This window comes from Thrips palmi, unplaced genomic scaffold (assembly GCF_012932325.1).
Source record: "Thrips palmi isolate BJ-2018 unplaced genomic scaffold, TpBJ-2018v1 HiC_scaffold_3, whole genome shotgun sequence".
In the NCBI taxonomy this organism is placed as follows: Eukaryota; Metazoa; Arthropoda; class Insecta; order Thysanoptera; family Thripidae; genus Thrips; species Thrips palmi.
In genome coordinates this window covers 13,217,272-13,240,149 of record NW_023144630.1, presented here as the reverse complement: position 1 = coordinate 13,240,149, position 22,878 = coordinate 13,217,272, and the positions used below count along the sequence as shown (strand labels likewise).

Here is a 22,878-nt window from a genome sequence, read left to right as displayed (position 1 = left end):
GGACTGCACCACGTCGCCGCCAGCCTGCGCCGCCGGAGGGAGGGAGTCATCGAGCAGCTCGAGGACGCCGACGGCAACGTGTTCCGGGACCCCGCCGCCATCGCCGAGCACGTCCGCCAGCACTACGCCGCCGTGTTTGCCGCCCAGGGCCCCGGGGAGCAAGATGCAACCCAACGCGCGCGCGAAGGGATGCCTACCTCCACGGCGGCCGCCGCTCCGCTCGCCCCGCCAGCCCCGCGAGACGCTCCAAGGACGCCGCTGCTGGACGCCGTCGTGCCCGGCGCCGTGCTCACCCCCGAGGACAACGAGGCCGTGCTGCGGCCGTTCACGATGGAGGAGATGGAGGCCGCGCTCAAGGCCAGTCCGCGCGGCAAGTCCCCTGGAGAGGACGGCCTCACGGCGGAGCTGTACCTGGCGGCGTGGGACATCCTCGGCGAGGACTTCCTGGCCGTCTCCAACGCCATGCTGCGCCGCCGGGCCGTCGCCCCCTCCCACAAGAAGGGCCTCATGGTCCTCATCCCGAAGGCTGCGCGCCGCCCGCGGACCGTCAAGGACCTCAGGCCGGTGACTCTGCTCAACGTCGACGGGAAGGTGTTTTCCAGGGCGATTGCGAGGCGCATGGAGGAGGTGCAGCGGCGCATCTTGCACCCCATGCAGGTGCAGGCGGGGAGCACCAGGACGCTGCAGGGCGCGCTGTGCGACGTGCGAGACGCTGTGGCCATCGCGGAGCACCACAAGGAGGCCCTCTGCGTGGTCGCCCTCGACATCGCCGGCGCCTTCAACAACCTGCAACACCACTACCTGTGGGCAGTCCTCCGGCGGCACGGCGTCAGCGAGGAAGTAGTGCAGCTCCTGCAGTCCATGTACGACGGCGCCACCACCAGGATCTCCGTCAACGGCGTGCTCACGGACGTCATCCAGCTGCTGCGCGGAATTCGCCAGGGCTGTCCAGTAAGCATGCTGCTGTACTGCTTGGCCAGCGCGCCGCTCATCAAGGCCCTTGACTCTAGGCTGGCCGGGGTGCGCGTCGAGGAGTCGGAGGGGCGGCTCGCCGCGTCGGCCTACGTGGACGACACCGTCGCGCTGCTGCGCCATCCCGAGGAGGTGCCGGTGCTCGTCGAGACCCTGGCCGAGTTCGGGGCGGAGTCGGGCCTGCTGGTGAACGCCGCCAAGTCCGCAGCCCTGCCCGTCGGCCGCTGGCCGCGCCGCGCGGAGATGCCCTTCCCCGTCGTCCAGGCCGTCAAGCTGCTGGGCGTCACCTTCACCGCCAGGACGAGTCGTCTGGCCACTGTCAACTGGCCCGGCCGGGTGGGAGTCGTCCGCGCCAGGCTCGTGGACGCGCGCCTCCGCTCCCTCAACCTGGTCCAGAAGGTGCAGTACGTCAACACCTATGTCATGCCCTTGTTGTGGCACCTTGCACAGGTGGCGCCACTGCTCGCCAACCACGCCCAGACCGTGAGGAAGGCCGTCGGCAAGTTCCTGTGGGCGGCGAAGCGAGTCAGGGTGCCGTTCGACGTCCTGGTGCAGCCGAAGGAACGCGGCGGTCTGGGGCTCCAGGACCCCGTCAGGAAGGCGGCGGCCATGTTCACGGCGAGGTGGGAGACTGCGGCGCGCGCGGACGGGGCCTCTCTGTCTGGGTGCTGGCTGCGGCGCCTGCAGCAGGAGCTCGCTGGCGTGGACGCGCTGCCGGCCTGCTTGAAGTACTTCGACGCGACGCGCAGGTCTGCGCCCTCGGACGCCGTGCCCCCCGACCTGCTGGGGAAAGGCCTCACGCGGACGCTGTACGCCACCGCCCTCGCCGAGGACGTGCCCGTGCCCAGGGCCATGCGCGAGGTCGACGCGGACGTGCAGCGACACATCTGGCGCTGCGTGCACGTCAAGGGCCTGCCCGTCGACGCCCGGTCGACCTGGTTTGAGGCGGTACATGACGTGCTCCCCACCGCCATCCGGCTGCAGGCCGCCAAGCAGGCCACGGCGCCGGACTGCCCCCACTGCCAGGAACCCGAGGACGTCGAGCACCGCCTGGCGCGCTGCGGGGCCGAGCGGCAGGCCGCCTGGGCCTGGCTGCGGCAGCGAGTCCTGGACTCCACGGGCGCGGTCATCACGGAGAGCTCCATCACCAGGCCGACGTTGCCCGCGGGGCCGCCCGGGGCCGCCGCAACCTGGACTCTGGGCGTGGCGGTCCACTTCATGGCCACCAGGAGGAAGGTCACGGCTGCGGCGCTCCAACGACACCTGGAGCAGCGGGAGCAGCTCTGAGCGTCGTGTGACGTCAGCGGGCTGCCAGTGTGGCGGCGCGGCGAGGCGCGGTGAGGTCGTGGTTCCGTTATGTGAGTCCGCTGCGATGAGCCGGGGGCGCAAGCGCCCTTCGTGAGCAGTGCCTGCGATGAGCCGGTGGGGCCCTGGAGCCCCATCCGTGAGCAGGAGGCGAGGACCGACCGCCCACGGGCGGATCGCGAGCTTGACGATGATCTCTCGGTTCCGCGGCCGACAGTGTGGCTGCGCGGCGAGGCGCGGCGAGGTCGTGGTTCCGTTATGTGAGTCCGCTGCGATGAGCCGGGGGCGCAAGCGCCCTTCGTGAGCAGTGCCTGCGATGAGCCGGTGGGGCCCTGGAGCCCCATCCGTGAGCAGGAGGCGAGGACCGACCGCCCACGGGCGGATCGCGAGCTTGACGATGATCTCTCGGTTCCGCGGCCGACAGTGGGGCGGCGCGGCGAGGGAGTCGACGTCACGCGCCGGGCCGGCGCGTCGTCTGCTGGGACACTGGAAGGCGCGCGGAGTATCGGCGCAGCGCGCCGCCTGTTGCCAGCGCCGAGCACCGCGCGGAGTAGCGCTGCGCAGCGTCGGCTGCGTAGGAGCGCGCCGCCGTAGCGCGCGGGGTATCTCCGAGGAAGTCCGTCCGCCGTGCCGCCAGGGAGTAGCGGCACACGGCGAAGGTTATGTTGCACTTTTATTTGATTTACACTCTGTATTTTAACCCTGGTTTTTTTTTAGTTTGCATTTTATCTGAATTTAATTGGCTCCAATTTTAACTTGTTTTTTAAATGTTTTAAACTGTCGGTACTCACATGATGTCTCTCTGTTCCAGGTTGGCGTAGGGCACGGGGGGCCGAACCCACTTCGGTGGTAATAAGCCCCTCGCCGCCGCCGCTGTCCTGGAATGGAGAGGCATCATGTGACGTCCATTTTAACGACCACCTCAAGCCTTTTAACCGTTTTAAGAATGTTCATCAAGTTCAAACATCAAGCAAATTTCTAATGTAAAATGAAGTACCTGAGTTTTCCTTATTTTTTTTATTTATTTATTCTATTATGTTTATATCACTGTTAAATCGAATTATATTGATGTTTTCAAAAAAAAAAAAGTCGGTAGAGCATGGGACTCTTAATCCCAGGGTCGTGGGTTCGAGCCCCACGTTGGGCGTTCTCTTTTCTACGCCATCTTTCTATCGACCTTCTCCTCGCACAGTGTCTCGCGTCTGCCGCTCACAACGATAGTGCTGTCCGGTATGGTCTAGTGGCTAGGATACCTGGCTCTCACCCAGGAGGCTCGGGTTCGATTCCCGGTACCGGAATCGTTTTGCCCGCCCCTTCTCATGCAGCGATCCCCGTATTCGTCCCTTCAGTAGCATTCAGCGAATTCGCACGGCGTCATGTGACGAGGTGGCCGAGTGGTTAAGGCGTTGGACTGCTAATCCAATGGGCTCTGCCCGCGTGAGTTCGAATCTCATCCTCGTCGTCTCGTCCTCTTTTCTCGTTTTCCCTCGCCCCGCCGGTGTAGCAGAATCTCAAACGGCGAGCAATGACGGCAACATCATGCGGTCCCATGGTGTAATGGTTAGCACTCAGGACTCTGAATCCTGCGATCCGAGTTCAAATCTCGGTGGGACCTGCCCTTTTGAGGTCTCACGCGATCACACACCCATCTGGTCGGGCTTGCCTCGGAGCCCGTCGCCACGTCGCCTCCATAGCTCAGTGGTTTAGAGCACCAGTCTAGTAAACTGGGGGTCGAGAGTTCGATTCTCTCTGGAGGCAGGACTCCTCGTTTTGAGACCCCGACTCAAGAAAGCGACACCGTATTGCTCCTTGCCGTGTTTGAGCAGTGCTGTACGCCGAGGTCCGTTGGTCTAGGGGTATGATTCTCGCTTAGGGTGCGAGAGGTCCCGGGTTCAAATCCCGGACGGACCCTCTCTTTTGAGACCACCTTTCATATGTAAAGGAGCGTCAGCATTCTGACTTAAAGTTTTAAAAAAAGAAACGTAAAAGATGGAGCCTCTCCGGCGGGGAATCGAACCCCGGTCTCCCGCGTGACAGGCGGGGATGCTGACCACTATACCACCGAAGATGCGGCCTGGCGGGATCTGTCCCGCCACGCATCACCATCTACTTGGCATATGAGGGACAAACGGACGAAAAGTGGAGGTGCGGGGTATCGATCCCCGTACTTCCCGCATGCTAAGCGGACACTCTACCATCTGAGCTACACCCCCCTGCCGTGGGGGAGGTGGGACGGGCCAAAACTAAATAAAAACCAGCCAACAACAGAGCAAAAATGCCCGAACCAACGCATGCCCAAAACCCGACGCTCGCTCTACTCTGCAAACTCAACAGTGTACTCAGTACACTCTCTTTAGCGTGTACTCACGAGTACACACTCTTCAGCGTGTACTCACGAGTACACTATCGTCAGCGTGTGCTCACGAGCACGTTGGAGTGTACTTGTGAGTACACGCTGAACAGAGTTGTACTGAGCACACTGTTGAGTTTGCAGAGTATAACTGAAACATGAGACGAAAAGGGCGCACCGCGTGTGAGCGCATACGGCCTCATGAAGAAAGCAAACCACTGTGCTTTTCTGGCCTCACGATGATGGAGCGGAGCGCGCGCCGAGAGTGAGCCCATACGGCCTCATGAAGAAAGCAAACCACTGTGCTTTTCTGGCCTCATGATTGCCCCAACCAACGCATGTCCAAAACCCGGCGCTCGATTGAAACATAAGAAGAAAAGGGCGCGCCGAGAGTGAGCCCATACGGCCTCATGAAGAAAGCAAACCAATGTGCTTTTCTGGCCTCATGCTAAAGGGACACTCACTCTACCATCTGAGCTACCCCCCCCCCCCCCCCCCCCTTCTCCCTGCCGTGTGGGAGGTGGACGCCGCTGCTCGTGTCTTATGACGACAAAGAGCTGCCATGACTTGACGCCGTGTCGCCGTGTCCGTGTCCCTCATCGGCCCGTGGCCGGTCTTAATGCATTTCTGGAACGTGCATGACATTCTGGGACACTGACGACTTTCTGGATCACTGACGAACAACAGATCCCGTGTGTGACGAGGACGCCGCAGTCGTTCCCCACTGACTGTCACTCTTATTAGCAAACATGCGACCTCTCCATCTCGTCGGTCCTGTGGCGCAACGGATAACGCGTCTGACTACGGATCAGAAGATTCCAGGTTCGAATCCTGGCAGGATCGAGGCGTCTCCCGTTTTGCTTCTTGCGCCGCGCGCTCACTCTCTGTACTCGCTTCGGCGGTACATATACTAACATTGGAACGATAGAGAGAAGATAAGCATGGCCGCTGCGCAAGGATGACACGCGAAATCGTGAAGCGTTTCACAGTTTTTGGCCGCCTTTCGGAGAGGGCCTCTCACTTGGGCCAGTCAGCTCCGCCTTTGCGGCGACACCACCGTGCGATGAGAACCAGACCCTCTTCCGAGTCGCTAGTTCCCATCGGCATCGGTGGTTCAGTGGTAGAATGCTCGCCTGCCACGCGGGCGGCCCGGGTTCGATTCCCGGCCGATGCAATTTTGTCGCCAGCCGACACGGACGGAATAAAACACGGCATCGACGTAGGGACGAGACGCTTGGAGCTGCAAAGTGGAGGTGCATCGTCATGGGCCTCCGTGGCGCAATGGTTAGCGCGTTCGGCTGTTAACCGAAAGGTTGGTGGTTCGACCCCACCCGGGGGCGCGTATCTCTTTTGGTGGAAGTTTCATCAGTTGCTTCCCCGCGCAGTCCGGTAGGATGGTCCAGCAGCGAGCAGGCGGGACCGAGGACCGTGTGGCCTAATGGATAAGGCGTCGGACTTCGGATCCGAAGATTGCAGGTTCGAGTCCTGTCACGGTCGTCCCCGTTCTTATGGCCAGGAGAGCGTGAGAAGAGGAACGATTCCTCTTCCTCCCCCTTTTTCTTTCTTTTGGGGAAGGTTGCGTGTTCAATTCACGTCGGGGTCATGTGGCACCCGTGCATACGCGGGCACACATCGCCTCTTCTTTTAGAAACGCTCTGGTAAAGTTAGTTTTTTTCCCCCTTATTATTGTTATTATTGGCTGAGCGATAGCGAAGCCCTTGCCGTGTTTGGGCGCGCTGATTGGCTGAGCGATAGCGAAGCCCTTGCCGTGTTTGGGCGCGCTGAAAAGTGACTGGTCGTGAGTCTGTCTGTGTGTTTGTACTCACCAACGATTCTCAGCAACTACAGTGGCTATAGTTTCAAGATTTCGTATTTAACGTCGCCTTAGTACCCCCCAACACGAGTTTGTTTCAAATCGTTGTTTAGTATCGTTTGAAATATTTAAAACATACTTTTGAATCAGGTTATTAGCATGGTTAGGTTGGCAGCACTCAGCACTCACGAATTTCTCATACCTGCGGCCGCGGCTCTCAAATACGGGACAGAAGCAAAAGCAAATAAAACAAAATAACGAGCAGAAGGGATTGGAAATGAGATCGGCCATAGTTTTTCCACATTCTAGAATGATTAAAACCATTTTAGAGTATCAACACAGCGAAATATGGAGAATGGCAGTGAAAATGATTTACGTGTTTCGTTCCCCTCTCCCCCCTCCCCCTTTCGAAGGGAATCTTCTTCAGGTCAGTGCACTTTGACAGAGCAGTGTAAAAAGAATGTTTTTATTTTGACCTTTTGTATTGTGGGCATCTACTTGTTTCATTTTCTATAGTGTCATCCTCTTTTTTAAATTTTCATAGTAGAGGAAATCAGCGAAATGCATAAATAACTTGTGTTGAAATTAGCAGGCATACTTAGTTTGGACTCGAGAAATACATTCTATTGCAATGCTGCAAGCTGACAAGAGTGCAAAAGTACTAACATGTGTTTATTAATAGAATCAATGTATGGTTGTGTATATTTAATCCTAATAGAGTTTGAATTGATATTGGGTTCAAAGAGACGACTCAGGTTTTGAGCGGTGAGTGAATTAGTGAATGGATTTAATGAGACGATTCCTTTCACTTCACTGAAGTTAATATAACTGGTACTACTCAGTATTGCATACCTGAGTAAGATAAATTGTGTCGGTTCATTAAGCCTTGGAGCATTGGACTCTATATGACGAATCACTGGATTTGACAATAATTGGTCCCCGTTAACTGGTTCAGATCAGCCTTCCCTAAACTGACTCTCTTAATATTAACTGTGATAACGTATGCCAATCAATATGGTTTTATTCACTGGTTCACAATGAAAGAATGACAAAATGTTTCATAGATATTACTTATAAAATTGAGAATTGATTAGTTAAGAAAAAAGAGATATCGAATAGTGACCCAATCATACGAGTAACCAATTGAGCGATTCAATGCTGGCAATTGAATGTTACTCGACTGAGGGATTCACATTGGTGTGGCATCAGGGAATTGGCGATGACAGTGGGTGCTTCATGAAGACAGTGAAGGAATGTACAGAAATTGAGTCTAGATAGTTGTTTGTAGATTTCAGTGTACTAGTCACAAAAGCTATATTTATTTCAATGCCAAACCTAAACTTTCACCAAGAGCTACGCAATTTGGGGCGAAACTTTCTAATTTGAGAGTCATGCGTTTCCCTGCAGTTTTCAGTGCGCTGACTTCAATATTGACTTCTAAATAGTCCCCAGACCCAAAATTTAACCGATTTTGGGTCAAATTTTTTAAATTGAATTGCACATTGATTCTTGCAGTTTTTTGAGTGCTGATAGCAAAAATCACTTCAATTTTGACATCAGACTTATATTTTCATCCGAAACGAGGTCATTTTGGACCAAAATTTTCAAGTCGAGTCTTATATTGTTTCCTGCAGTTTTTGGTGTGCTGAACTCAAAAATGACTTCCAAAATTTTCCCAGACTCACACTTACCCGAATTTTGACCAATTTTGGACCAAAATTTTAAAATCGAGTTTGACATTGATCCCAGCAGTTTTTGGTGTGCTGATAACGAAAATCACTCTCATTTCGACTCCAGACTTATATTTTCATCCCAAATTAGGTCATTTTGGACCAAAATTTTCAAGTCGAGTTTTATATTGTTTCCTGCAGTTTTTGGTGTGCTGAACTTAAAAATGACCTTCAAACTTTTCCCAGACTCACATTTAACCGAATTTTAACCAATTTTGGACCAAAATTTTTAAATTGAGTTTGGAATTGATCCCAGCAGTTTTTGGTGTTTTGATAACGAAAATCACTTCCATTTGTACCCCTGGTCTAAAGTTCACTCAATATGAGTCCTTAAGATGCACATTTCGTCTTCTCAAGCACAGTCCAAAGTGCACAAACCATGTCCATTCGCATCGCTCAGCCACACTACGCGCCCAGACTAAACGGCGCGTACCCCTAGTTTATTTTATTTTTTTCTTCGCCTCGGGGTAGAGGGGTGGCAGTTGTATTTGATGGGGCGGTGTACTGACGTCAGCCTCGGTAGCGCAGTAGGCAGCGCGTCAGTCTCATAATCTGAAGGCCGTGAGTTCGATCCTCACCCGGGGCACACATGTTTTATCCTGTCGGCGCAACCAAAGAGCGAAAAATCACTACCAGTAAAAATTCGCACTATGGCCGGGGAGACAGTCTGAATTTTGTTTCCTTTCGAATAACTCCTATTTGATGAGGACGAGCAAAAGAGACCTTGGCCCATGGGGGGATCGAACCCACGACCTTCGCGTTATTAGCACGACGCTCTAACCAACTGAGCTAATGGGCCAGATGGTGAGGAACGCGGCCGCAGCGGAGATCATCTCGTCACATGGGCCGAGACGGACTGAGTGCACGGAGCGCCTCTTTATGGGTCTGCCGTGTCGCACATGCGCCTATCAGCCGAAATAGCTCAGTTGGGAGAGCGTTAGACTGAAGATCTAAATGTCCCCGGTTCGATCCCGGGTTTCGGCAGTCCCCCTTTTCTTTTCGCAATCCGTTCTCAGGCGTATCGCTCAGGCGTTTGTTTTCGATTTGTTTGACAAAATTTAAGGGGGAGGGGGAGGTAGGGGGAGACCAATGTTGCAGGGAAAAATGTGTCACCTGCCGTGACCAGGATTCGAACCTGGGTTATCGCGGCCACAACGCGAGGTACTAACCACTATACGATCACGGCTGACCCGCCCACATGCTGAGCGACGGTCACGCAGAGCTACTGACTCATCGACGAGACAGACTGACGGCGACGCGGCCGTCATGCCAGTTGTCATCTAGATGAGGAATATGGTCCGCAGGGGAGGGGGCTAGGAGGGCGGGGAGCGCTCCGGCTCCATTCGTTTCTCAGAGCCCGGCTAGCTCAGTCGGTAGAGCATTGGACTTTAATCCAAGGGTCGTGGGTTCAAGTCCCCCGTCGGGCGTCTTTTTTTTTTCGTCATTTTGTCCGTTTCCATGACTCCTCGTCCCTTTCTGCGCCCTCTCTCTCCCTCCCACGCGGTCGTCACCCTGCTTCTGTCACGTCTAGATGTCAACGGCCCATGGGTGCGAGAGCGCCCTCGCCAGGGCGGTCCCATGGTGTAATGGTGAGCACTCTGGACTTTGAATCCAGCGATCCGAGTTCATATCTCGGTGGGACCTGGCTCTCCACCGCTTCTTTTTGGGAGCGGCGCGGACTGATCGCGGATGCGGCCCGGTCCAGAGCGCGTCCGCGACCGTGCAACCCGGTGGAGCGGCGCTGGCGATCGGGACAAGCTTTGGCGTGCAGAAGGAATGCGCGAGCTCCACCTCTTGGTATCGGGCCTGCTGCTGCGCGCACATCGTGGGGGTATAGCTCAGTGGTAGAGCATTCGACTGCAGATCGAGAGGTCCCCGGTTCAAACCCGGGTGCCCCCTGGGCCGGAGACTCCGTGTCCACCATACACTCTCTATTTTGGGGATGCTGTAATATTGCACGCAGTCGCGGTGCCGTACGCGCTGAACTGTCCGGTGGAGCCCTCTGGCAACCTCGTTTAGGGAGCTCGAGGTCCGAAATTGGAAGTGGCGGCTGGGACGAGTGCCGCCGCCGTGCCCGTTACAATGTCCCTGTAGCGCAGAGGATAGCGCGTCGGACTTCTAATCCGAAGGTCGCGGGTTCGATCCCCGCCAGGGATGGGCGCGGTCGTGGCGTGACTCGTAGACGCAAGATGACGACGACGTTTTTGTCACGATCTCCTGAGGCGGCCGCCGCTGTCGTCTTTGCCTCTGTCTGATCCCCGCTACACACGTACGTGCCGGCCTGTTGGTCTAGGGGTATGATTCTCGCTTTGGGTGCGAGAGGTCCCGGGTTCAAATCCCGGACGGGCCCGCTGACGGGAGCGCGAACAGCATCCACTCGGTCTGTCGCGCGTTCCTCTATTGTTTTTTTTTTTCTCAGGAGCGGCGAGGGGGGCAAAAAAGACAGAAATAAAAAAGGATGTCAGAAGTGGGATTTGAACCCACGCCCTCATTCGAGGACCAGAACACTCAGACCCGGTGACTGGACCCGGGGCAAGGGTTTTCCCTTGAGTCTGGCGCCTTAGACCGCTCGGCCATCCTGACGTGTTGCTGGGTCTCTGCAGCGACGTATCGACCTGACGACGACGCTCAGTGTGCGTCTGAAAGCGAAACGTTGAGGACAAAACATTGAGGCATAGCAGAGCAAGGTTTCGATCCTCGGACCTCTGGGTTATGGGCCCAGCACGCTTCCACTGCGCCACTCTGCTGTGTTGAACGTGCGCCACGGCGAGACACACTGCAAGAGACATAGAGAGGCCGCCGCCCGCCCTCACACTCCCTCCCTTCTTATTGACGAGCAGAAAATCTTCTCTCTAAACCCGGGTAGCGTGGCCGAGCGGTCTAAGGCGCTGCGTTCAGGTCGCAGTCCACTTCTGTGGGCGTGGGTTCGAATCCCACCGCTGCCAATTCTTTTTTTTCTACTTTCCATCTTCTACTTTTTACAATACAATATACAATCCATCCACCCACCCAGCCTGCAGTGCCAAAGTGCATAAGTGCACTTGACGCACTTCACGCACCGTTACGCCCTTTACGCCCTAACCCCTTCGGGGGCCCTACCCCGAGTCGGCCGCGCCGCGCCGCGCAAGCACGCACGACGCTGCCTGCATTCGACGAGCAGTCGTGACCGAGTGGTTAAGGTGACTGACTAGAAATCAGTTTCCCTCTGGGAGCGCAGGTTCGAGTCCTGCCGACTGCGACTTCTTTTTTCAGTCCCACCGTTCGTTCACCCACGCTCCTGCATAACCCCACCCACCCATTCGCCAGTCAATGGTCGCTCGTTATGTTGGGTAGATATAATTGTTCGGCTTTCAGCGAGTGATTTTCGAATTTTATGCGCCGTACCCAAAGGGGCAGGTTATGTATCAACAGTCGGCCCCACTTCACCTGCTCGCCACGGCCGGACTGCATGCCGCATGGAAGGTACGCGTCTCATCGGCCGCCATGCCGCCTGTCACAACTTTGGCCACATCCCTGCGCTCCACACAAAGGCGTGATCTCGACAAGGGGCTTCACCGACGCGCCTCCCCAGAGCCGGTCAGACTCTCGGCGTGCCGCTGCTCCTCTTATAGCCTCGTGAATCATGCTGCTACACAAGCCCGGCTAGCTCAGTCGGTAGAGCATGGGACTCTTAATCCCAGGGTCGTGGGTTCGAGCCCCACGTTGGGCGTTCTCTTTTCTACGCCATCTTTCTATCGACCTTCTCCTCGCACAGTGTCTCGCGTCTGCCGCTCACAACGATAGTGCAGTCCGGTATGGTCTAGTGGCTAGGATACCTGGCTCTCACCCAGGAGGCTCGGGTTCGATTCCCGGTACCGGAATCGTTTTGCCCGCCCCTTCTCATGCAGCGATCCCCGTATTCGTCCCTTCAGTAGCATTCAGCGAATTCGCACGGCGTCATGTGACGAGGTGGCCGAGTGGTTAAGGCGTTGGACTGCTAATCCAATGGGCTCTGCCCGCGTGAGTTCGAATCTCATCCTCGTCGTCTCGTCCTCTTTTCTCGTTTTCCCTCGCCCCGCCGGTGTAGCAGAATCTCAAACGGCGAGCAATGACGGCAACATCATGCGGTCCCATGGTGTAATGGTTAGCACTCAGGACTCTGAATCCTGCGATCCGAGTTCAAATCTCGGTGGGACCTGCCCTTTTGAGGTCTCACGCGATCACACAAACCCCTCTGGTCGGGCTTGCCTCGGAGCCCGTCGCCACGTCGCCTCCATAGCTCAGTGGTTTAGAGCACCAGTCTAGTAAACTGGGGGTCGAGAGTTCGATTCTCTCTGGAGGCAGGACTCCTCGTTTTGAGACCCCGACTCAAGAAAGCGACACCGTATTGCTCCTTGCCGTGTTTGAGCAGTGCTGTACGCCGAGGTCCGTTGGTCTAGGGGTATGATTCTCGCTTAGGGTGCGAGAGGTCCCGGGTTCAAATCCCGGACGGACCCTCTCTTTTTGAGACCACCTTTCATATGTAAAGGAGCGTCAGCATTCTGACTTAAAGTTTTAAAAAAAGAAACGTAAAAAATGGAGCCTCTCCGGCGGGGAATCGAACCCCGGTCTCCCGCGTGACAGGCGGGGATGCTGACCACTGCGGGCACCGCCTTCTATCTGTGTGTGCGTTGCGCGTCGTCTGCCATGTCTCCCGCGTGCCGTTCGCGTCAAGTGTTTGAGTGACGTCACGCCCCGCCGTTTCTCCCCGAAGGCAAAGGTGCCGCGCCGCCAAAAACTGTCCGGGTCGGTGGGTCTCGATCCCGGGACCCCCGCGTGCCGCGCCAGTGCGCTACCGTCTGCGCCATCGCACATGCCGCATCCGCCATGTCGCGCCTCATAATTGTAGTGCCACTGGGAAAGACTTTTCCATGCCCGCTATGCCCGACCGCGAGCCCCGTGAGGTCGCTGTCAGCGCTCAAGCGGCACGTCGCGCGCATGCACGGCGTCACGGACAGCAGTGCGCGCTGCGTCGTGTGCGACGCCCTTTTCCCGGACCGGCGCACCGCGACGCCCCACCTCGTCAAGGCCCACGACATCAAGGGGGACGGCGACCACGACGCGACGGTCTGCGAGATCGTGCCCGACGGGTTGCCTGCCGACCCGGAGCCGGCCGCCCAGTCGCCGCCGCCCTCGCCCGTGCCGGATGGGTTGCCTGGCACCCCGGCGCTGGGCGACGCGCCGCCCCCTCCACCGCCCGCGTCGAGTGGGCTGCCTAGCAGCCCGGCGCCGGGCGACGCGCCGCCGCCACCACCGCCTGTGCCGGACGGGCGGCCTACCCCGCCGGCGCCTGCTCCACTGTCGCCGCCCGAGCCAGAAGAGCTGCCTGCCCTCCCGGCTTCAGGCACTGAAGATACAGTCCGAGCGACTCCAGAGGCTACCGCCCCAGGTTCCCCGGTCTCGGCCGCGGTCCCGGACGGGGCGGTCCTGGCCACGTCACACAGCAAGGGCCCTGCCCCCAGGCAAGTACAGACCAAACGCCTTGAAGTACTTCCCCACTCGCAGAGTAGTAGTGCCTCTCCTGCACCTGCAGCCCTGGGGCAGGCGAGCCCGCCGACGTGCGCCCTCCCCTCGCCGTTCAACCGGACACCATGCAGGCCGTCTCCGCGGATGGCCTCGGCGACCTCGACGGCCAGCCGCCTCCGCCGAATGCACTTCAAGGCGAGGACCCCGCCGGCGCTGCGCCGCTCCCCGATCGTCAGGAACGTGCTGCTGCCGTCGCCGCCGGACATCAGGGCCGCGCCGCTGCCCACTCAACCGGCCGCCCCGCGGACCCACAGGGACGGGGCCGCCGCAGAGGCTACACCCCAGCGCGCCCCCGCCTTGGCTTCGGCCTCGGTGGCGGCCGCAGACGGGGTGTTAACGGCCACGCTACGCAGCACGGGTGCTGCCCCCAGGCAAGTAGTACCCAATCCCTTTACCACTCTGCTATCTTGGAGCAACTCCTGGGCCGTGCCTTCCTGCCCAGGTGCCTCAGCGTCGACGTCCAGCGCCGCAGCACCCGTCCCGCCCCTGGCGGCAGAGGCCACCTCCCAGCAGTCCCCTGCCCCGGCCTCGGCCCCGGCGGCGGCTGCGGACGGGAGGTCAACGGCCACTCAACAAGGCACGGTTGCCTCCCCCAGGCAAGTAGCTGCTGGTCAATGTGCTTTCTTCCGTCGAGACGCACCTCTGCCCAGTCCTTCCTGTGCAGGACGCGTCTGGCCGCCTCCGTCGACGTCCACACCGCCTAGACTCGCTCCTCGCCTCCAAGACTCACCTGCTCCGAGGACTCCTGGCGCCGCCAGCCCTGTGGACAGCACCTCGCCCCACAGCCAGCCGTCCCCGGCCAGCTTGGCAACTCCACCCGCCGCCAAGGTCAGCCGCCGCCAGCAGGAATGGCTCGACAAGATCCACGCCGCAGCGAGCTGGGAGGACTTCGAGGAGGTCGTCGCCGCCTTTACAGCGTCCGTGCAGCCGAAACCCACCCGCAGCAAACCTACAGGCAACGCCCGAGGAAGAGGACGTGGCCCAAGACGGGGACGGGGACGAGGACGTGGACGAGGACGTGGAGGAGGCGCCCGCCAACCCCAGCGCAACGACGAGTTTGACGTGGAGGAGGCCAAGAGGATTCAACAGCTCTACTTTGCCAACAAGAGGAAAGCCATGCGGGAGGTGCGCGAGGAAGACTCACCGCTCTGCGCCGTCGAGCCGGAGAAGGTCGCCGCCCACTTCGACGAGGTGTTTGCTCGGAGGACGCCGGACCTGGACGAACGGCCTCCAGACCTCGTCTTGCCGCCCCGCCAGGCCGAAGAGCCCAAACTCGTCGAGCCCATCACCGCCGCCACCGTGGTGAGGCGGCTCCAACACGTGTCGAGCACCGCCCCCGGCATCGACGGCATCATGTACAGCCACCTCAAGGCCGCGGACCGCGGGGGCCACGTCCTCGCCGCCATACTCACCGTGTGCCTGCAGCAGAAGAGGATACCGTCGGTCTGGAAGGAAGCCCGCACCATCCTGCTCTTCAAGAAGGGGGACATTTCCGACCTCACCAACTGGCGGCCAATTTCCCTAAGCAGCTGCATCTACAAGTTGTACACAGGCATCCTCGCCGATCGCCTGGGTCGCTGGGCTGGCCGCACTGGTGCCATCTCGAAAGTCCAAAGGGCTTTATGCCAACGGAAGGATGCCTTGAGCACAACTTTGTACTCCAGCAGGCAATCGACGAGACCAAGCACTCTGGAAAGGAGCTGACAGTCACGTGGCTTGACCTCAGAAACGCCTTCGGCTCCGTTCCGCACAGTGCCATCTTTCACCTTCTCCGCCTGCACGGAGTCCACAGGCACCTCATCGAGATAATCGAAGAGCTCTACAGTGGCTGCACCACTACCTTTGTAACGGCCAGCGGCGAGACCCGCCTGGTGAAGATGGAGGCTGGGGTTAAACAAGGTGACCCCCTCAGCCCAATTGTGTTTAACCTTGTTATCGAAGTACTCATTCGTACTACCCTGCGGCTCGGCGAGTGCCACGGCTTCGTGGTGCTCGGCCAGCGGGTCACCTGTCTAGCCTACGCCGACGACTTAGTGCTACTCGCATGGCGTCGCCAGAGTATGCAAGCACTGCTAGACGCGGTCAGCGCTGCTGCCACCTGGCTAGGCTTAGAGTTTAACGGCGCCAAATGCGCTACGCTACACATCCAACAGAAGAAGTGCGTGCCAGCCCAAACTACCGTCCAGGGACAGCCAATTCCATGCCTATCAGAAGGCCAGGCATACCAACATCTTGGTGTCCCGACTGGACTGAAGATTGACCAGACACCGGACCAGACAATCAAGTCTATGCGAGAAGATGTGCAGAAGGTGTCTGAAAGTCTGCTCACGCCGTGGCAGAAGCTGGATGCCCTCCGCACGTTCGTCCTGCCACGCATCCAATTCTGCCTCCTAACCTCCAGAGTGCGCAAAGGAGCATTCCAGCGCCTCGACGCGGAAGTGAAGGCCGCCGCCAAGAAGGCCCTCTTCCTGCCCCGCCGCGCCAGCCCGGAAGTCGTGTTCCTGCCGACGTCCCGCGGAGGCGCCAATCTCCTCCCGCTCGGCGACATGGCCGACGTGGCCGCGGTGGTCCATGCATTCAAGGTGCTCACTTGCCCGGACAGGACCGTCCGCATGCTCGCCGAGGCGTCCCTGAAGCAGTGTGTGCAATACCGCGTCGGCAGGATGCCCGAACACATCGACCTGGCCGCCTTCCTGTCCGGCGCCAAGATGCGGGAGAACCATGAACACGCCAGCATCTGGACCGCGGCCCGGAACGCGACGCGCCGCCTCAGCAACAAGATCCACGGCCTCTGCTGGGAGTGGAGTCCCACTCTGCAGCGCCTCACCGTGTGCGTGCCCTTCAGCGGCAGGCAGCCCGAGGTCGCCAAGGTGGACGTCGAATCACGCCGCCTGCTTCACTCCAAGCTGCGCCAGTGCGTCCAACACCACCATCACCGCCGCCTGCTGGCCAAGCCCGACCAGGGCAAGGTCTACGACTGCGCCAGCCTGGACGCCTCCTCCAACCACTTCGTCGCGTACGGCCGCCACACCAGGTTCGCCGACTGGAGGTTCATCTTCCGGGCGCGGCTGGGCGTCCTCCCACTCCGGGGCTGCATCCGCGGCGTCAAGGACCTGGACCGCAAGTGCCGCTACTGCCACCAGTGGGACGAGACGACGGCGCACGTGCTGTGCCACTGCCAGCGCCTCTCGCAGGGCTGGCGCAACCGCCACTCCACTGTCGTGCAGCACCTCGTCGACGCCATGCCCGAGCACCGCCGCCAGCACCTGCGGCTGGAGCGCACCGTCGTGGGGTCCGGCTCCAACCTCAAGCCCGACATCGTGGTCCGCGACACTGTCCACAACGTCGCCACCATCATCGACGTCGCGTGCCCCTTTGAGAACAGAAGAACCGCTCTTGCCACCACCCGAGAGCACAAGATCAACAAGTACAAGGCGCTGGAGACCTACCTCGAGGGGCAGGGCTTCACCGTCATCCTGGACGCCGTCGTGGTTGGAGCGCTGGGCTCCTGGGATCCCCGCAACCAGAGGGCGCTGGCGGCGCTCGGGGTCAAGGAGACCAACACCCTGAAGCAGAAGATAGTCTCCGACGTCATCAAGTGGTCCAGGGACATCTATGTGGAACACGTGTCCGGAGTGCGGCAGTACACCGAGAACGTCCAGCCCCACATCCCCAGGACACCGCAGCAGCCCACCAATACCTAGAGGCTACACCCCAGCGCGCCCCCACGCCGTGGCGGCCGCAGACGGGGTGTCAACGGCCATGACTTCCAGCGCGGGACCTCACCCCAGGCAAGTACAATCCAGCTTTGCCTTCTACATCCAGTGCCGAACAGCCTCACTCGGCGGGGTGTGTGTCCTGCAGGTTCTTTTCGCCCCGCTGCGCCGCACCTGGACCACTTCGACGCCGCCCGCCCCACCACCGGCCGCCCCGCGGACCCACAGGGACGGGGCCGCCCAGAGGCTACACCCCAGCGCGCCCCCACACCGTGGCGGCCGCAGACGGGGTGTTAACGGCCATGCTGCACAGCGCGGGACCTCACCCCAGGCAAGTACACTCCAGTTTCGCCTCCACCATCCAGTGCCGAACAGCCTCAATCGGCGGGGTGTGTGTCCTGCAGGTTTCCTTCGCCCAGCTGCGCCTCACCTGGACCGCTCCGACGCCGCCCGCCCCACCACCGGCCGCCCCGCGGACCCACAGGGACGGGGCCGCCCAGAGGCTACACCCCAGCGCGCCCCCACACCGTGGCGGCCGCAGACGGGGTGTTAACGGCCATGCTGCACAGCGCGGGACCTCACCCCAGGCAAGTACACTCCAGTTTCGCCTCCACCATCCAGTGCCGAACAGCCTCAATCGGCGGGGTGTGTGTCCTGCAGGTTTCCTTCGCCCAGCTGCGCCTCACCTGGACCGCTCCGACGCCGCCCGCCCCACCACCGGCCGCCCCGCGGACCCACAGGGACGGGGCCGCCCAGAGGCTACACCCCAGCGCGCCCCCACGCCGTGGCGGCCGCAGACGGGGTGTTAACGGCCATGCTGCACAGCGCCTGCCATTACCCAGGGCAAGTACAATCCTTTTCTGCCCTTTACCTGTGACGCTCTCGGCCCGTTCTCTCCGTGGACTCCTCTGCCCCAGCCCAACACCCGCTGGCACTGCCGAGACGCCGCGTCGCAGGTCCGCCCGCCGCAGAGACCCCGTCAGCGCGGAGTATCGACGCCCGGAGTAGCGCCGCCACTGTCCGCGAGAGCGCCGCCCGTCCGCCGCGTGGAGTATCTCCGCCGCGCCAGCACCACCGGAGTAGCGCCGCAGTCCCCAGGCCGCGCGGGGTAGCGCCGCGCCGCCAGCATCGCGCAGTTTATGAACTTTTCCTATCCGTAGTTTATTCTGCTAGGCTCTACTTCTCTGCCTAGCAAATTTATTTTAAATAATTTAACTTCAAGTGCATCACTGCTTTTAGTAGTCATATTAGTATGTAAGGCGCACTGGGCGAGTAAATAAAGTATTTGAATACCTGCCCGGTCGCCATAGGGTTCACAACCTTAGCTCTCTCTCAAGTCGTTGCATCAGCGCAAGCCAGCACTACAACATTTTCTCTTAAAGCTTTGTAATTTCAATACCTAGGTATAATAAATTTTTATATAACCGAAGACACCTTCTGCACATCTTCTCGCATAGACTTGATTGTCTGGTCCGGTGTCTGGTCAATCTTCAGTCCAGTCGGGACACCAAGATGTTGGTATGCCTGGCCTTCTGATAGGCATGGAATTGGCTGTCCCTGGACGGTAGTTTGGGGCTGGCACGCACTTCTTCTGTTGGATGTGCAGCGTAGCGCATTTGGCGCCGTTAAACTCTAAGCCTAGCCAGGTGGCGGCAGCGCTGACCGCGTCTAGCAGTGCTTGCATACTCTGGCGACGCCATGCGAGTAGCACTAAGTCGTCGGCGTAGGCCAGACAGGTGACCCGCTGGCCGAGCACCACGAAGCCGTGGCACTCGCCGAGCCGCAGGGCAGTACGAATGAGTACTTCGATAACAAGGTTAAACACAATTGGGCTGAGGGGATCACCTTGTTTAACCCCAGCCTCCATCTTCACCAGGCGGGTCTCGCCGCTGGCCGTTACAAAGGTAGTGGTGCAGCCACTGTAGAGCTCTTCGATTATCTCGATGAGGTGCCTGTGGACTCCGTGCAGGCGGAGAAGGTGAAAGATGGCACTGTGCGGAACGGAGCCGAAGGCGTTTCTGAGGTCAAGCCACGTGACTGTCAGCTCCTTTCCAGAGTGCTTGGTCTCGTCGATTGCCTGCTGGAGTACAAAGTTGTGCTCAAGGCATCCTTCCGTTGGCATAAAGCCCTTTTGGACTTTCGAGATGGCACCAGTGCGGCCAGCCCAGCGACCCAGGCGATCGGCGAGGATGCCTGTATACAACTTGTAGATGCAGCTGCTTAGGGAGATTGGCCGCCAGTTGGTGAGGTCGGAAATGTCCCCCCTTCTTGAAGAGCAGGATGGTGCGGGCTTCCTTCCAGACCGACGGTATCCTCTTCTGCTGCAGGCACACGGTGAGTATGGCGGCGAGGACGTGGCCCCCGCGGTCCGCGGCCTTGAGGTGGCTGTACATGATGCCGTCGATGCCGGGGGCGGTGCTCGACACGTGTTGGAGCCGCCTCACCACGGTGGCGGCGGTGATGGGCTCGACGAGTTTGGGCTCTTCGGCCTGGCGGGGCGGCAAGACGAGGTCTGGAGGCCGTTCGTCCAGGTCCGGCGTCCTCCGAGCAAACACTTCGTCGAAGTGGGCGGCGACCTTCTCCGGCTCGACGGCGCAGAGCGGTGAGTCTTCCTCGCGCACCTCCCGCATGGCTTTCTTCTTGTTGGCAAAGTAGAGCTGTTGAATCCTCTTGGCCTCCTCCACGTCAAACTCGTCGTTGCGCTGGGGTTGGCGGGCGCCTCCTCCACGTCCTCGTCCACGTCCTCGTCCCCGTCCCCGTCTTGGGCCACGTCCTCTTCCTCGGGCGTTGCCTGCAGGTTTGCTGCGGGTGGGTTTCGGCTGCACGGACGCTGTGAAGGCGGCAACGACCTCCTCGAAGTCCTCCCAGCTCGCTGCGGCGTGGATCTTGTCAAGCCATTCCTGCTGGCGGCGGCTGACCTTGGCGGCGGGTGGAGTTGCCGAGCTGGCCGGGGACGGCTGGCTGTGGGGCGAGGTGCTGTCCACAGGGCTGGCGGCGCCAGGAGTCCTCGGAGCAGGTGAGTCTTGGAGGCGAGGAGCGAGTCTAGGCGGTGTGGACGTCGACGGAGGCGGCCAGACGCGTCCTGCACAGGAAGGACTGGGCAGAGGTGCGTCTCGACGGAAGAAAGCACATTGACCAGCAGCTACTTGCCTGGGGGAGGCAACCGTGCCTTGTTGAGTGGCCGTTGACCTCCCGTCCGCAGCCGCCGCCGGGGCCGAGGCCGGGGCAGGGGACTGCTGGGAGGTGGCCTCTGCCGCCAGGGGCGGGACGGGTGCTGCGGCGCTGGTCGTCGACGCTGAGGCACCTGAGCAGGAAGGCACGGCCCAGGAGTTGCTCCAAGATAGCAGAGTGGTAAAGGGATTGGGTACTACTTGCCTGGGGGCAGCACCCGTGCTGCGTAGCGTGGCCGTTAACACCCCGTCTGCGGCCGCCACCGAGGCCGAGGCCAAGGCGGGGGCGCGCTGGGGTGTAGCCTCTGCGGCGGCCCCGTCCCTGTGGGTCCGCGGGGCGGCCGGTTGAGTGGGCAGTGGCGCGGCCCTGATGTCCGGCGGCGACGGCAGCAGCACGTTCCTGACGATCGGGGAGCGGCGCAGCGCCGGCGGGGTCCTCGCCTTGAAGTGCAGTCGGCGGAGGCGGCTGGCCGTCGAGGTCGCCGAGGCAATCCGCGGAGACGGCCTGCACGGCGTCCGGTTGAACGGCGAGGGGAGGGCGCACGTCGGCGGGCTCGCCTGCCCCAGGGCTGCAGGTGCAGGAGAGGCACTACTACTCTGCGAGTGAGGAAGTACTTCAAGTCGTTTGGTTTGTACTTGCCTGGGGGCAGGGCCCTTGCTGTGTGACGTGGCCAGGACCGCCCCGTCCGGGACCGCGGCCGAGGCCGGGGAACCTGGGGCGGTAGCCTCTGGAGTCGCTCGGACTGTATCTTCAGTGCCTGACGCCGGGAGGGCAGGCAGCTCTTCTGGCTCGGGCGGCGACAGTGGAGCAGGCGCCGGCGAGGTAGGCCGCCCGTCCGGCACAGGCGGTGGTGGCGGCGGCGCGTCGCCCGGCGCCGGGCTGCTAGGCAGCCCACTCGACGCGGGCGGTGGAGGGGGCGGCGCGTCGCCCAGCGCCGGGGTGCCAGGCAACCCATCCGGCACGGGCGAGGGCGGCGGCGACTGGGCGGCCGGCTCCGGGTCGGCAGGCAACCCGTCGGGCATGATCTCGCAGACCGTCGCGTCGTGGTCGCCGTCCCCCTTGATGTCGTGGGCCTTGACGAGGTGGGGCGTCGCGGTGCGCCGGTCCGGGAAGAGGGCGTCGCACACGGCGCAGCGCGCACTGCTGTCCGCGACGCCGTGCATGCGCGCGACGTGCCGCTTGAGCGCTGACAGCGACCTCACGGGGCTCGCGGTCGGGCATAGCGGGCACGGAAAAGTCTTTCCCAGTGGCACTACAATGATGAGGCGCGACATGGCGGATGCAGCATGTGCGATGGCGCAGACGGTAGCGCACCGGCACGGCACGCGGGGGTCCCGGGATCGAGACCCACCGACCCGGACAGTTTTTGGCGGCGCGGCACCCTTGCCTTCGGGGAGAAACGGCGGGGCGTGACGTCACTCAAACACACTTGACGCGAACGGCACGCGGGAGACATAGCAGGCGACGCGCAACGCACACACAGATAGAAGGCGGTGCCCAGCGCAGAGAAGAAAAACAAGAGTCAGGCAGCATGGCAGCCATGCGGGCGCTATGGGCAACCTAACCTCAAAGCAGAGGGCGCGCACACAAAACAAAAACAAGGCAGTGCCCAAGCAGGAAGAAGAAGAAAAGAGTCTGAAAGCATGGCAAACATGCGGTGGCTATGGGCAACATAACCTCGAAGCTTGCGGCAGACGCACACAGCAGGATCACAAAACTAAGTCAAATTCTATCGGCCCAGCCATACAAAAGGATTAAAGTCACTTGCCATTCTGAAGTGGGTTGCAGACGCGGCTCCGGTGGGATAAACACACCAATATCACAGATGGAAATCACAGATGAGTTGGTCGTGATCACAGACACTGACACACACACAATAAAATCTTGAGATCTTCCAAAATCACATCACACACACTTAGTTCGTTAAGAAATAAAATCAGTAAGACTTGGGTTAAAGGATAAAACTGGATAAAAACGTCGATGGCGATGGATTAAAAATCAAAACAAGCGGAGCTCCGCGGAGCTGCACACAGTGGTCAGTATCCCCGCCTGTCACGCGGGAGACCGGCTCAGTCGGTAGAGCATTGGACTTTTAATCCAAGGGTCGTGGGTTCAAGTCCCCCGTCGGGCGTCTGTTTTTTCGTCATTTTGTCCGTTTCCATGACTCCTGTCCCTTTCTGCGCCCTCTCTCTCCCTCCCACGCGGTCGTCACCCTGCTTCTGTCACTTTTAGATGTCAACGGCCCATAGGTGCGAGAGCGCCCTCGCCAGGGGGTTT

At 60.0% G+C, this 22,878-nt stretch overlaps 1 protein-coding gene and 29 non-coding genes across 30 annotated transcripts; 25 read left to right on the top strand and 5 right to left on the bottom strand.

Moving 5' to 3' along the window:
* Positions 1 to 3,503: 3,503 nt before the first annotated feature.
* On the top strand, positions 3,504 to 3,575 carry Trnae-cuc. The gene has a single exon. It is a non-coding gene; the product is annotated as a tRNA-Glu (tRNA).
* Positions 3,576 to 3,657: 82 nt separating this feature from the next.
* On the top strand, positions 3,658 to 3,739 carry Trnas-gcu. Its single transcript has one exon. It is a non-coding gene; the product is annotated as a tRNA-Ser (tRNA).
* An 81-nt stretch (positions 3,740 to 3,820) lies between these two features.
* On the top strand, positions 3,821 to 3,892 carry Trnaq-cug. The gene has a single exon. It is a non-coding gene; the product is annotated as a tRNA-Gln (tRNA).
* Positions 3,893 to 3,961: 69 nt separating this feature from the next.
* On the top strand, positions 3,962 to 4,035 carry Trnat-agu. Its single transcript has one exon. It is a non-coding gene; the product is annotated as a tRNA-Thr (tRNA).
* An 81-nt stretch (positions 4,036 to 4,116) lies between these two features.
* Positions 4,117 to 4,188, top strand: Trnap-agg. The gene has a single exon. It is a non-coding gene; the product is annotated as a tRNA-Pro (tRNA).
* Positions 4,189 to 4,273: 85 nt separating this feature from the next.
* Positions 4,274 to 4,345, bottom strand: Trnad-guc. The gene has a single exon. It is a non-coding gene; the product is annotated as a tRNA-Asp (tRNA).
* A 72-nt stretch (positions 4,346 to 4,417) lies between these two features.
* Trnaa-agc lies at positions 4,418 to 4,490 on the bottom strand. Its single transcript has one exon. It is a non-coding gene; the product is annotated as a tRNA-Ala (tRNA).
* A 907-nt stretch (positions 4,491 to 5,397) lies between these two features.
* On the top strand, positions 5,398 to 5,470 carry Trnar-acg. The gene has a single exon. It is a non-coding gene; the product is annotated as a tRNA-Arg (tRNA).
* Positions 5,471 to 5,513: 43 nt separating this feature from the next.
* On the top strand, positions 5,514 to 5,620 carry LOC117648712. Its single transcript, XR_004587946.1, has one exon. It is a non-coding gene; the product is annotated as a U6 spliceosomal RNA (small nuclear RNA).
* A 110-nt stretch (positions 5,621 to 5,730) lies between these two features.
* Positions 5,731 to 5,801, top strand: Trnag-gcc. The gene has a single exon. It is a non-coding gene; the product is annotated as a tRNA-Gly (tRNA).
* Positions 5,802 to 5,894: 93 nt separating this feature from the next.
* On the top strand, positions 5,895 to 5,967 carry Trnan-guu. Its single transcript has one exon. It is a non-coding gene; the product is annotated as a tRNA-Asn (tRNA).
* An 84-nt stretch (positions 5,968 to 6,051) lies between these two features.
* Trnar-ucg lies at positions 6,052 to 6,124 on the top strand. Its single transcript has one exon. It is a non-coding gene; the product is annotated as a tRNA-Arg (tRNA).
* A 2,559-nt stretch (positions 6,125 to 8,683) lies between these two features.
* Positions 8,684 to 8,756, top strand: Trnam-cau. Its single transcript has one exon. It is a non-coding gene; the product is annotated as a tRNA-Met (tRNA).
* A 139-nt stretch (positions 8,757 to 8,895) lies between these two features.
* On the bottom strand, positions 8,896 to 8,969 carry Trnai-aau. The gene has a single exon. It is a non-coding gene; the product is annotated as a tRNA-Ile (tRNA).
* A 112-nt stretch (positions 8,970 to 9,081) lies between these two features.
* Trnaf-gaa lies at positions 9,082 to 9,154 on the top strand. The gene has a single exon. It is a non-coding gene; the product is annotated as a tRNA-Phe (tRNA).
* Positions 9,155 to 9,284: 130 nt separating this feature from the next.
* On the bottom strand, positions 9,285 to 9,356 carry Trnah-gug. Its single transcript has one exon. It is a non-coding gene; the product is annotated as a tRNA-His (tRNA).
* Positions 9,357 to 9,742: 386 nt separating this feature from the next.
* Positions 9,743 to 9,814, top strand: Trnaq-uug. Its single transcript has one exon. It is a non-coding gene; the product is annotated as a tRNA-Gln (tRNA).
* Positions 9,815 to 9,997: 183 nt separating this feature from the next.
* On the top strand, positions 9,998 to 10,069 carry Trnac-gca. Its single transcript has one exon. It is a non-coding gene; the product is annotated as a tRNA-Cys (tRNA).
* Positions 10,070 to 10,254: 185 nt separating this feature from the next.
* On the top strand, positions 10,255 to 10,327 carry Trnar-ucu. Its single transcript has one exon. It is a non-coding gene; the product is annotated as a tRNA-Arg (tRNA).
* A 121-nt stretch (positions 10,328 to 10,448) lies between these two features.
* Positions 10,449 to 10,520, top strand: Trnap-ugg. Its single transcript has one exon. It is a non-coding gene; the product is annotated as a tRNA-Pro (tRNA).
* A 325-nt stretch (positions 10,521 to 10,845) lies between these two features.
* On the bottom strand, positions 10,846 to 10,917 carry Trnam-cau. Its single transcript has one exon. It is a non-coding gene; the product is annotated as a tRNA-Met (tRNA).
* Positions 10,918 to 11,031: 114 nt separating this feature from the next.
* Positions 11,032 to 11,115, top strand: Trnal-cag. Its single transcript has one exon. It is a non-coding gene; the product is annotated as a tRNA-Leu (tRNA).
* A 211-nt stretch (positions 11,116 to 11,326) lies between these two features.
* Positions 11,327 to 11,408, top strand: Trnas-aga. The gene has a single exon. It is a non-coding gene; the product is annotated as a tRNA-Ser (tRNA).
* Positions 11,409 to 11,806: 398 nt separating this feature from the next.
* Positions 11,807 to 11,879, top strand: Trnak-cuu. The gene has a single exon. It is a non-coding gene; the product is annotated as a tRNA-Lys (tRNA).
* A 79-nt stretch (positions 11,880 to 11,958) lies between these two features.
* On the top strand, positions 11,959 to 12,030 carry Trnae-cuc. The gene has a single exon. It is a non-coding gene; the product is annotated as a tRNA-Glu (tRNA).
* Positions 12,031 to 12,112: 82 nt separating this feature from the next.
* On the top strand, positions 12,113 to 12,194 carry Trnas-gcu. The gene has a single exon. It is a non-coding gene; the product is annotated as a tRNA-Ser (tRNA).
* An 81-nt stretch (positions 12,195 to 12,275) lies between these two features.
* Positions 12,276 to 12,347, top strand: Trnaq-cug. The gene has a single exon. It is a non-coding gene; the product is annotated as a tRNA-Gln (tRNA).
* Positions 12,348 to 12,418: 71 nt separating this feature from the next.
* Trnat-agu lies at positions 12,419 to 12,492 on the top strand. The gene has a single exon. It is a non-coding gene; the product is annotated as a tRNA-Thr (tRNA).
* Positions 12,493 to 12,573: 81 nt separating this feature from the next.
* On the top strand, positions 12,574 to 12,645 carry Trnap-agg. Its single transcript has one exon. It is a non-coding gene; the product is annotated as a tRNA-Pro (tRNA).
* Positions 12,646 to 16,260: 3,615 nt separating this feature from the next.
* On the top strand, positions 16,261 to 17,418 carry LOC117647903. The gene has a single exon (XM_034389878.1). The coding sequence runs from the start codon at positions 16,261 to 16,263 to the stop codon at positions 17,416 to 17,418; it is 1,158 nt and encodes a 385-aa protein (XP_034245769.1).
* The last annotated feature ends 5,460 nt before the right edge of the window (positions 17,419 to 22,878 follow it).